The sequence below is a fragment of the Anas platyrhynchos genome, chromosome 3 (genome assembly GCF_047663525.1).
Source record: "Anas platyrhynchos isolate ZD024472 breed Pekin duck chromosome 3, IASCAAS_PekinDuck_T2T, whole genome shotgun sequence".
Lineage (NCBI taxonomy): Eukaryota > Metazoa > Chordata > Aves > Anseriformes > Anatidae > Anas > Anas platyrhynchos.
The window spans coordinates 88,007,965-88,020,197 of NC_092589.1; the positions used below are offsets into that span (position 1 = coordinate 88,007,965).

The window sequence follows — 12,233 nt, forward strand, 5'->3', positions numbered from 1 at the left end:
TCTATAAAATATATGCAGTATGTAAGGTACATAAAACCACTTAAAACTTTTCTGTTGCCTTAAATGTTCTTCCATCCGCTGCATATTAGATTCACTGAAATGTCAGACCTTTATTTCTTTGTTGGAGACTTGTGAAGGTCTTGTGTTTTCATAGATATGTAGGAAATTCACTCGCATAACTTTGATGAATATAATGGTAGTAGTCTAATTAAGTGATTTGCCTGCTTTGATTAAGCACTAGATCGTCCTTTTGTTTTAGTCATATATGGTCTGGTATTTAATTCTGTGCAGTCACTGCAGGATATATCACCATATTTACTGTAAATTTTTAGAATGCTAACCTTTGCTTCAATTTCTCTTGTTCTTCTGTTTAAGGTTTACTGTGTTTTCTGAAAACAATTCATTCTGTTCTTGTAAACTTACTTTCCTCCCTTTTTATAGCCATCCTTTCTTTCCTCCCTACTTATTTCCAGTAATGAATCTCTTCTTCACCATTTCAACTTATTTTGGCATAGATTTTTGTATCCAGATTTCTCTCATAGAAATACTCCCATGCAACTTCCATTATTTTGTCTTTTTCTGCTCTCTTTCTCAATCTCAATGTAACTAATGCCTCTGGTTGAGTCATCAGTCAGGGAAACTGAACCATGGATCTTTGGATCTGAAATGATCTACTCTCTGAACTACAGACAGAGTTTATTAGCCAGTGGGCAGTCACAGACTTATAAACCTCTTGTGTGGTCCCAGTCATCAGAGGAGGACAAAAAAGAGCTTATATTCACTTCCTCTTTCAAGTTCTTTTTAATTTTCACTATTATGACATCGTAAGGCAGTTTTTAGGCAAGCTTTTTCTTTTTTTCTTTTTTCTTTTTTAATAGATCATAGCAGTTCAACAATTTTATTAAGTAGTACCTATTAGCTGTACCTGTGTATTCATTTAAATGACCTTCAACAGATTTTAAAGAAATTACTAATGTTGTAAGCTTCCTTAAGTTAAATTTTTTCCCCTCACTTGAAAGGAAATCAAGATTACTAGGAATAAAATTGGAAACAGTATTACCTAAACAGGGAAATACTGTTAAAGTATTAACTATGCTTTTTCTCACATTAAACTTTTTTTCAGGTCCATATTGTTGTAACTTCATCAAGTGTTAAGATTTATGTTGACTGCAGTGAAATACTGGAAAAACCAATTAAGGAGGCTGGGAACATCACAACTGATGGCTATGAAATACTTGGGAAACTTATGAAAGGTGACCGGAGATCAGCGACAGTAAGCAATAAATATTAATTAATTCATTAATGCAAATCCTTAACCCTTAACTGCAGCTATATTGCAAAACTCAATGTACTTAACTGAGAAGTATGGTACATACTTCTTGATAGCTTTTTATTCTAGCAGAACTGCAGGAATAGAAATCCAATAGCTAGAAGTTGTAGTCAATTGAATACAAAATAAGAGGAGGAATGTTTTTCTTTTAAGGAAAGAGAGAGCAGCTAGTCCACTAACTGCTAATCCACTAATCCACTATTGCTGTGGATTCTCCATTGCTGGATATCTTTAAATGAAGATTGCTTTGTTCTCCTAAAAGGCATTCTGTAATGAACTGTTTTTAATTTCTGTGGTCTGTCTTGTGACCAAGTAATCCTCTCTGGCTTTATGATCTATGAACCTATAAGGAAAAAGTAGCTGCTGCTGTGAAGAGCATGTCAATTATCTTGATGGATTCACTATACTTAGTACATACTTGGTGCTATTACCTAGGCTTTGTATTAGAAGATTTAAGTTTGCAGTCCTGTTCATATGTACAAACCGTGACATCTGAAGAAGATTCTTGGTGCTCACCACTAAATGTGTGGTTGTATATATCAAATTACAGGATCATAGCTCTGGAGATAATAAATAAATAAATAAATATATATAAATAAATAAATAAATAAATTAATAAATATAAAGAGGAAACTGCTTTTATCATACCTAATGTCCCTACTTAAGCCTTTCTGCAGAACTGTTCCCCACTGATGTCAGTGGAAAGTTCCATACATGAATGTAAATTAATGTATGACCCAAGTACTGCAGTCCTTAGAGCTGGTCCAAAAGTTCATCAGCCAGATGTTGTGTTGAACTGCACAGGCACTCAGCCGATGTAGGAGTTCATCAGTATCACTCATAAACTATTGTAAATTTTTTCTTTAGTTGCTTTATTTGTTTACCTTATACCCCAGAACAGGAACAGGCTTCAGAGACTGATGTTGCTTGCAGCTTTAAGTAGGTTTATTTTTTATATTTTTTAGTGTTTTGAAATATTTTTTTCTGTCATTGTCAAAGAAAAAGACAAAGAAAAAAAAAGAGAATGCTGTTAACTACATTAGAAATAAATCGTTTTAGGCATAATTTTATTGCTAATGCCAGTAGATTTTATAAATAACATGTCTTGTATCTTTCAAGAGTTCTCCTTTCTTTTACAGTTAGAAATCCAGAATTTTGACATTGTATGCAGTCCGGTTTGGACTAGCAGAGACAGATGTTGTGATCTTCCTTCTATGGTAAGCGTAAACGAACCAGAGGCTGTTCAGAAAATCATTAGTAATAGCAAATGTAACAATACCAATATTAGCTTGATATTATGCCTTGTTTAAAACAAAACAAAATCACAGTTGTCAGAGCAGCCAGTGAACAATGCTGCATTTCAGTTTCATGTCTGAGGGAGAAAGGTTGCAATATGCTACACTGAGTACCTTAGGAATGGTGGAAAGCTATCAGTTACCTGTTGTATTTCAGTAACATTTAAGATCCTAGTTCTTATGAAATGAATAATTATATTATGTTTTATATAATCTGTTGTTAGATTGGCATTCAAAAAGTAACTTATTTATTCTTTGTCAGTGCAAGTGGATTATCTAATGGACATAAATATTAGAAAAACAGAAATGCTGCATTATTTTTTTTCATGTGCCTCTGTTGCTAGTGCTTTATATTGTTTACAGAGAGAATAAGTTCCTAAAAACATGAAAAATCCTGCAGAAATATTTGGAAAACACTGTTTCACTGTGAGTTCTACTGTACTTGAAAACAGGACAATAGAGAATCTTCTCGTAGAAAAAAAATGTGTGCTGCCAACAACTACTTTTCTTGAAAAGGACAGTAATAGTTGTGATTGAATTTTCAGAGAGATGAAGCAAAATGCCCAGCTCTTCCAAATGCTTGTACCTGTACTCAAGACAGCGTGGGACCTCCAGGACCCCCAGGACCAGCTGTAAGAAACTATTTGCAGTAGAGATTTTTTGATTTTAAACTTCATGGAACTAGTTTCACGTTGATCAAAGTGGAAAAAAGTAATCTTAGTTTGTGCAGACATCAAGCTAATTTTCTTCAGTATGTCATGGGGGAATTCTGATAGTTGTTTTCTGATGTTCCCTGAGTAAGTGGAAACCTCCATGAAGTTTGTGGTTTTGTGAAATAAATGTCAGTCAGAGAGACAGCTGGCGATCAACAGGTTCATAATATTGTGTTAATCTGTTCTCATTTTGTTTTAGTTTAAAACACAATTGGTCAGCTCCTGTCACTTGTACTTGTATATACAATAATCCTTTCCTCCTATTCCAAGTTTAATCACTGTGAAGAGCTCGTCATTGCTTGATAGGCTGAAAGAATCTGGCTCAATCTCGTCTGTTTTGTGTTCTATGTACAAGATGTTTTAGAGGAATACGCAAATACTTTTCCTAAATACAAAGTCATACAAAGTTTCCTAAATAAAATTTCATTCCAAGGAAATATTATTTATCAGGGAAAGAAATTGGTGATTTTATTTTAATTTAATTTAATTTAATTTAATTTAATTTTATTTTATTTTATTTTATTTTATTTTATTTTATTTTATTTTATTTTATTTTATTTTATTTTATTTTATTTTATTTTATTTTATTTTATTTTATTTTATTTTTATTCATTTCATTTCAATTCACTTTTAATGTGGAGATATCATTATCTCTACAATGGGTACACTCCTACCAATTTGCTTTAAATATAAACGAGTTATATTCAGCCTAGAAGTCTTTCTACTTTGAAGCTACCACCAAGTGCTATATGAGGAACCTGAAGCCTATTTAAGTTGCCTGGCAGTCTATTAGAGAGGACTTTGAGGATTACTTTAACTCAAAAGACTGAATATACATTAAAGAAGTTTATATCTTCAAAGAAAAAAATGACAATAATTTTTAATGGGCTGAATTGGCAAGGTTTACTTGAGTTTCTAATGCATCTTTTAATCTAATATTCTTTAGCATTTAGCACACTTCAAATCTCTGAAATTTCACATAATAATTTGATAGAGGATTATTAACTCACTAGTGTGGTGTACCCTTGCTTTCCCTGAAGTGTGAAATACATTTTCTTTCCAAATGTTCAATCTAGGGTGGTCCAGGTGCTAAAGGTCCCAGAGGTGAAAGGGGTTTGACTGGATCATCTGTAAGTATCTTTCTGGAATGCATCGGTATTGTGACATGCTTAGCTGTACAAAAATTTTTATGCTTATTCCATGCTGAGCTAAGAATGTAGATTAAAAGTTGAATTGGTAATACTATTTAAATTCAGTCTAGCTATTTAAGACTGTATGTGCATAGCCTAAGTATATATGCCTCAAAGGCATTGATTTCACCTCACAAGACTAGATCATATTCATCGTGGTGGTACTATGCACTCTGCAGCATTGCTGTCCTTCCGTCGTTCTGTACAGAGTGGACAGCTACCCTTCCAATTAACGCTGCCAAGAAGCATGCGTTGGCCTGGGACTGCCAACCTGAATCAGAAAGTTGCTTCTTAAAAGATATGCTACTTGAAAAACTGTTTCCACAGTGCAGCCTTTTCTGAAGTATCAGTGTGTCTTCAGGCTGCTGACTTACTCCAAGTGCCTAACCGAAAGACTTTGCAGTTACAGATCTCAGAAAAACTTGCCATTTAGAATCTCGTTTTAATTTTCTTCTTTAAGGGGCCACCTGGTCCTCGTGGTGAGACAGGTCCACCTGGCCCTCAAGGTCCACCAGGTCCGCAAGGTCCCAATGGACTGTCAATCCCAGGAGAACCGGTGAGTGGCAATTTTGAGCGTGGGTAACACTGATTATAAAATCAGAGCTGTCCACAGGGTGAGTGGTATTGTGAAGAGGGTGGCAGCTTTGCCCTAATGTTCATTTTTCCCTGCAGTGCAGTAGTGTTGTGAAACAAGTCCTTATCTGAAACAAGTCTCTTCCAATGCAATAGCATCTTCTGTCCTGAATGCTGCAATTACTTAGGAGATGCCTGTGAAGGGATGGGATCTGATCACTGTGATGTACATTGCACTACACTATTTTTTCTCCTACAGCTTTTCTGTGTACCTTAAAGTTCTAGGACTCAAAAAAATCAAACTGTAGTGTAGGAAAATTAAGTGTGCAGTTCTGTTCTGAAGCCTTTCTTATGTGTCCAACTTCTATTTTCTGTTTAAATTAGTAGCTGGAAGTTCAGAGAGGCAATGGATGCCTAGTTCTAGACATACCAAATAGCTCTTAGTAGGTCTATATGTGGAATGCGAGCAGGTTGTGAAAGGCAATACAGTGCTCATTTATATGCTCCCACACCTTGTGTCCTGGAAGTGTGCAATGCCCTTTAGACCATGGATTAGAGAAAAGCTGTCCTACTTTAAAAAGACACAACTTTTACCTTCTTTTGGGAGGGTATGCAGCTCCATTCACCAGATCAGAAAGATAAGGGAGGAGAAAACGTTACCTTTCCCTGCTTTCCTGCTTCTGAAGACAATAGTATTACAGTCTCTCTTACTGAAAATTGTTACACTTCCTCATCAAAATTTGTGCTCCTTCTTGCTTGCCTGTGTTTCTAATGTTTCTAATCAACCAGTTGTCCTGCATTTTCAAATTTGTGAGATGATGGTTACTTCAATTAAGAGGTATATGTATATTTTTTTTCCCATAATACATAGTTGTCTCATAGATTTCTTAATTTAGCTTTCTTGCAGTAATCATTCTGTGTCCACTTACACAGATTAATTATTTTGCTACTCTGTTCTGTAATCCATAATGTGTAACGATCATTTATGAACATTATAGGGTCGTCAAGGAATGAAAGGTGATGCTGGCCAGCCTGGACTACCAGGACGATCAGTAAGTTGTTTCTTAGAAAAGATACTGCCATTTTACACTATTCCTGATGCAGGTCAGCTGCTGGACAGCTGTCTTTGATATCACTAAGAGTTATAGAATCTTTTCATATCTTCCTAAGCAATAGTTTTGGAAACATGATTATCTTATACTTAAGAATTTGAAATGTAGAAATACTAAACCATTCAAAACAGAGCAAGATTAAAAGAACAGCTGTACTGAGTCATACCAAATATCTATCTGGCCAATCATGAATGCATAGGGAATGCATTGGATAAGGAAAATTACACTTGTAACTAGCCAGGAAGGTCTTTCAACTTTTGTAGTAACGTGTCCTCTGAAATTACAGGTTGCAAAACCTTTCTGAACCCTTCTTCAGTAAAGTTGTCTGATTGCCTTCTACTTTTGGAGGTCAAATTATCTTAGGACAGTGAGTTCTATAACTAATTTTATGATTTCTGAAGGAAGAAAGCAATATTTAATGTTTCTCAATTGCGGATTTCTATATTGTTAACTAGGACTAGGCTTTGAGGAGAAAAACTCAAAAAGTTTTATTTGGATCACAGAATCACAGAATTGTCTAGGTTGGAAGAGACCTCAAGATCACCGAGTCCAACCTCTGACCTAACACTAACAAGTCCTCCATTAAACCATATCGCTAAGTTCAACATCTAAACGTCTTTTAAAGACCTCCGGGGATGGTGACTCCACCACTTCCCTGGGCAGCCCATTCCAATGCCTCACATCCCTCTCAGTAAAGAAGTTCTTCCTAATATCCAACCTAAAACACTCCTGGCGCAACTTTAGATAATCAGCTGTTTTTGGATAATCTAAGGTCATTGATCTGCCCATGCTCTGATGTAACTAATATTCCTTGTTATACTGCCATTGATTTTATTGTGGTTATAGTTACTATATGGGAGATGTTCAAATGGTGTTGTGGATTTAGCTTCATATATCAGATGAGGTCTATCATGGTCCAGGGGCCTTAATGTTATTTACTTGTTTTATAGTACTTACAACCCTGCGAAATGTACACTTAGGCAGTAACGTCCTGTATAGAGCCATGCTACAGTTGAATGTACAGTGAGACGAGATGGAAAAAGGGAAAGAAGTGGATCATGTAATGCAAGGCTATTCAATATTTTATTCCTACAATGGTGGTCCTGATTCTACAGAGTGTTGAGTGACATCATTCCTGGGTGTACTCTAATGTAGCTCATCTGTTTAATGTTAGTGTTCATTTTTAACCCAGAAGCTACAAGAAACAGAACCAGAGAATTTAGAATACATGCTATAAAGCAACACAGTGTAAAGAAATAGGAGACTAATGGGAAAGAATACTAAAGCAAGAGTCTATTTTTTGTTTCTTTAGAAACATTCTGATTGATGATTGCAGATAGACTTTAGTACTAGGTGTTAAAGGATTAGCTGACATCTGTTATGCTTGTAAAGGCAATAATAAAAATATGTTTTCTGCTTAAAGCACTGAAAATTCTTTTTGAAGAGGAAAATGCAGTAAAAATTGAAGTGAGGGTTAAGACTTTTATATGATGTATATGAAATAAATGGTTTCTCCTAAAGATTTTGGTTTTGTAAATGTCAAATAATGACATTGAAGACAGATATTTAAATGTGTGCATATGTACTGGGATGATTAGCATAGCAGAGATGTTTGTTCTATCTTGGATACAGTTCATCATTTCCTTTCCCTCTAGGGAACCCCAGGTTTACCTGGACCACCTGGCCCAATGGGACCTCCAGGTGAAAGGGTAAGGTTTCTGGTTTCCTCAGTTTATTTAATTGAAAGACCTTTTTTTTTTTTTTCTTCTTCTTCTTTTTTTTCCCTTCTTTATCATAGCTTTCTGTTTTCAAATACTTTTCAAGAGGTCAAGAGGAGTCCTTTTATCCATATCCAACCTGGAGAGGTAGAAGTGGAAGGGCTGGCAAAACTTGTGTGTGAGAATCTCTCCAGATAGTCATAGGATAGTCGCATAATTTCTGTAAAAAATTCATGGCTCCCTGTCCTGACAAGGTTCTTAGATACCTGCACCTGATAAACAGTAAGTCCCGTAAGTCCCCTGAGCAGGGGAGGGGCCTGTTGAGGTACTCAACCCTGCTGTCTTCCACATGCTGTTGCTGCTGTGGGGGATCCCCTGAAAGCTCTGCTTGTCTCAACATCTGCAAGATGTCATATCTGTAAACAATCTGTCTGTGCCGTTCTTACTCTGAAGGTCAAGTTTTCTCCTTAGCCTTTGATTGGAGCTCAGAACTTTATTTTGAATGAGGGAATTCTGAAATGTTGTCATGATGAAGAGCGTGCTGACAGGTATTTAATTGCAGAGTTGTTGCAATCCCTCTCTTCCAATTTGGAGTCAACTGAGCAAATCTCTTTTGTCTGCACAGTGCCTTGTTACCCTTGAGATGACTGAAGCAATGAATTACTTTGGAAGTCAAAATTATTAATTGATATATACATTTATACTTATGCTTTACTGGGAGTTTATAGCCAGAAATCAAAACAGAACCATGTGATAGCCTGTTGTCAAAGAACATACCATGGAATTTGTGGGTCATCAGTGGGCCATGGACCATCAATGCTAGTTTGGGAATGCTGTGTTAGATTATTGAAATGGAATGACTCAGCATCACTTCTTGCAGAAAGAGTACCTGAGAAGGAGGTGTTCTGTTGTTCACCATTTAACCAGAAACCTCAGATATTCCAGCTGTCTGTGAATGAGAGAACACTGAAAAGAGAAATCTTCCTTCTCTGGAATACAACAATAATTCCTTTCCTTAAAAAAGGTTGAGACAGACTCATTCCATCCGCAGTCAATCAACAGCAGCTGAACATCTTCTAAATTGGCTCAAGTTCATTGTTCCATATATAGCCTTCCTCAGCACTAGCAGTGACAGCTATTTTTGTAACTAACAGTGTGGATAAGTTTTAAAATACATCATAGTACTAATTAGAAGTATTGCAATTACCTAATCCTAAGGATGATTTTAGTCAGGGATTGCTGCAATTTTAGATTAATCTCTAATTCTGATTTTTTTTAAAATAGGGTTTCACAGGAAAAGATGGTCCCACAGGTCCCAGAGGCCCACCAGGACCAGCGGTAAATATAATTTTGTCTTTGGTAAACACTGACATAAGAGACCCGAGCAAAGAGAGGGACACATTGACATTTTCAAGTTATGTTAAATATGAAATGGATCCTTTGCTTAATATCCCAAATGGATCTGAGAAACTCTCAGTAAAAGGTGAGCAGACAACTGTGTAAAACATGTATTCACAAACATTCATGTAAGCTAAATTGTTCTTTCAGTTGTTTTTACCCATGTGACTTCCAGTGGTTTCAAAACTGATTTAATTCAGTGTAAATAAGGGAAAAACGAGTTTACCTCATTCTCTAGCCATGAGCTTTAAAAGCACACCAAGATCTACTGATCCCTTCCCTTCCCTTCCCTTCCCTTCCCTTCCCTTCCCTTCCCTTCCCTTCCCTTCCCTTCCCTTCCCTTCCCTTCCCTTCCCTTCCCTTCCCTTCCCTTCCCTTCCCTTCCCTTCCCTTCCCTTCCCTTCCCTTCCCTTCCCTTCCCTTCCCTTCCCTTCCCTTCCCTTCCCTTCCCTTCCCTTCCCTTCCCTTCCCTTCCCTTCCCTTCCCTTCCCTTCCCTTCCCTTCCCTTCCCTTCCCATTGTTTTAATTTTTTTATTTTTCTGGAGGGAAGCTTTCAAGCCTGATACATACCTAACAGAAGAAAAAAACTCTCAAGAGCCCCTCTGCAATTACAAATACCATAGCATCTTTCTTATCAGCATGTAGGCCATTGTGTGTTTCTACAATTCACTTTACATGCGTTCTGCTGCAGGGTGCCCCAGGAGTTCCAGGAGTTGCTGGCCCAAGTGGAAAACCAGGGAAACCAGGAGATCGTGGGACACCAGTAAGATAATGATATACTTATAGGATCAATTTTAAAATTATGCTGTCTGTTGATGAATGAGACTTATCCTTTCTTTAAATGCTTGTCTCGCACTTATGAGACAGTGGTTAATACAGCAGAGCTGACCTTAGACCACAAACCTTCTTTCAAACAATTTTATTTTTATAGTATGCCTTTTTGCTGAGTTTAATAGTTGGGTCTGGAAACTGCGGTCTCTGGTTTCCACTAAAAAGATTATAGACTATTATGTGCCAAGACATATATTCCGACACTGCATAAGCATGAAGAACTGGGTCAGCAAAATAACGGGTAAGTCCTTACGTTTGTGTGTGTGTGTGTAGTGAAAAAGTGGTACACCGACGAAGGTGAAAGAATCTTTGATAATGTTACATAATCACTTCTAGTTTGCAAATGTTTTGGTTTTCTACAATGTGATTCTAAAATTATTTGAGGGTAGATTCTGTGGGTTCTAGTCAAACCTTTAACTTTAAAGTGCACCCTGAAAAGGGAGAAAGAGCAGGAGGTGCTGCCTCCCACCAAAAGTTTCAGAAGACATTTGAATTGATTCTTTTATAGGATCTCTGAGAAATTGTTTGATTCAGGAGTGGAGACAGCAATTGAAACATGAAGTCATTCATTTTTTCTATCTTAATGTCAGCAAGAATTTTCCCTCTCACTACAATTTCCTTATGTAAGTGGAAGCTGGATAATTTGGAGAAGTATCTAGTAGGCTGGGTAGCTTGATGATTAGGAACTTTTAAATTCCTAGGAGGATCTGGAAACTGGGTCATTTTCTCATACACATACTGAATTCGGTCTGCTTTTTTCAGTCTGTAAATCCCATTTGTCCTTGCAGTAGAGGACATTGGGTGTCTTAGGAATGAACTTGAGCTTTCCTGCATTTAGACATACATGCCTCATGTGATATTCCTGGTAGGTCAGACACAACAGGGGCATAAGGTGCTATGGCTTACTGACAAGTGAGCTCCAAAATACTAGTTGTATCTGTATTTTCCTTCTCCTGGGATACTGAATAACTGCTCCATTGCAGTAGCAAAGATGTTTTGAAGATAAATAATGCGACTAAAAGCAAATTTGGCTACAAGGCCAGTTTCAATGCTTTTGCAAAGCAAAGCAGTCAATGCCTGTCCAACCACCGCATGTAAGTTCTCTTGCAGTCTGATCCTAAGAGTTTCTTTCAGTTAAAAATACATTTTTTCCCCCGCTTATTGCACTTTCTTGTAATGTGATGCTACACATCATATTTACCAATTCTTATGTTTCTAGAACAGATCCCAGCAGGAATTCTGGCTTGCACCTTGCACAGATGTTTTATCAGACTCTTGGCGGACAGAATTTCAATGCTTTCCTTTGTGATGTTTTGCATTAGAATGCCAAAGTTGCAGCCTAATGGCTAAATGTAACTTGCAATGCCCTGAGTCATAGTTCAGGCCTGCCTGAATTTGTGACTTCCTGCCCTGGAGAAAGATAATAAGGCTTCACATTGCCTCTGGTAAATACAAATAATTTTCATCTACATCCTGCCATTTTTTTCTTCTACCCAAACAATCTTTATTGTAGATATTATACAACACAAGTCAGGTGATCGGTCCCTACAAAGCAAGGGTCTTTATGTCCCAGTCCAAGGACGCACAATTACATGCAAATTATGAGGAACTTTGGCAGTTGCTAAGACATTCCCATTGAATGCACTCAATTGAAACTCTTTCCTGATGTGTAAGATACCACTAATATGCTAAGCTGAGGCAGACCACACCACTAATGTGGCTGTAAACATTTCTATACCTCAATATGTACTTATATGGAAACAAGTTGACTTGTTAACTGAATTTTCATGGAAATAGGAAATTTGACTTTATAATATGCTTATAAGTATTTCCAAGAGAAATTATGTGGGTTTTCAGTGTAGTAACAAAATGAATGAGAAAGCAACAGTAAGAGCATAGCTGAGTCAGTAATCTGTTGAGAACTGAGGGCTGTCTGTCCTAGAAGAGAATCAAGTATCTGTAATCTGCCTGACTGGTCAGAATGAGAGAGAATTTCCTAGTAGTCCATACATATGTCATGTGGTAACACCTTCAAGGCTAAGAGTCATAAAGCTAAAAGAGGATATTGTCTTA

At 36.9% G+C, this 12,233-nt stretch overlaps 1 protein-coding gene across 10 annotated transcripts in view; it reads left to right on the top strand.

Annotated features, from left to right (window-relative positions):
- COL12A1 (collagen type XII alpha 1 chain) overlaps nt 1–12,233 on the top strand; it is a 96,598-nt gene that overhangs the window by 74,547 nt on the left and 9,818 nt on the right. For all 10 annotated transcript variants that reach the window (XM_038177722.2, XM_038177723.2, XM_038177720.2 and 7 more), the window contains 9 exons: nt 1,124–1,273; nt 2,470–2,547; nt 3,171–3,257; nt 4,415–4,468; nt 4,989–5,084; nt 6,100–6,153; nt 7,869–7,922; nt 9,216–9,269; nt 10,021–10,092. In XM_038177722.2, coding sequence (XP_038033650.2) covers nt 1,124–1,273; nt 2,470–2,547; nt 3,171–3,257; nt 4,415–4,468; nt 4,989–5,084; nt 6,100–6,153; nt 7,869–7,922; nt 9,216–9,269; nt 10,021–10,092 — 699 coding nt within the window. The remainder of the gene's footprint in view (nt 1–1,123; nt 1,274–2,469; nt 2,548–3,170; nt 3,258–4,414; nt 4,469–4,988; nt 5,085–6,099; nt 6,154–7,868; nt 7,923–9,215; nt 9,270–10,020; nt 10,093–12,233) is intronic.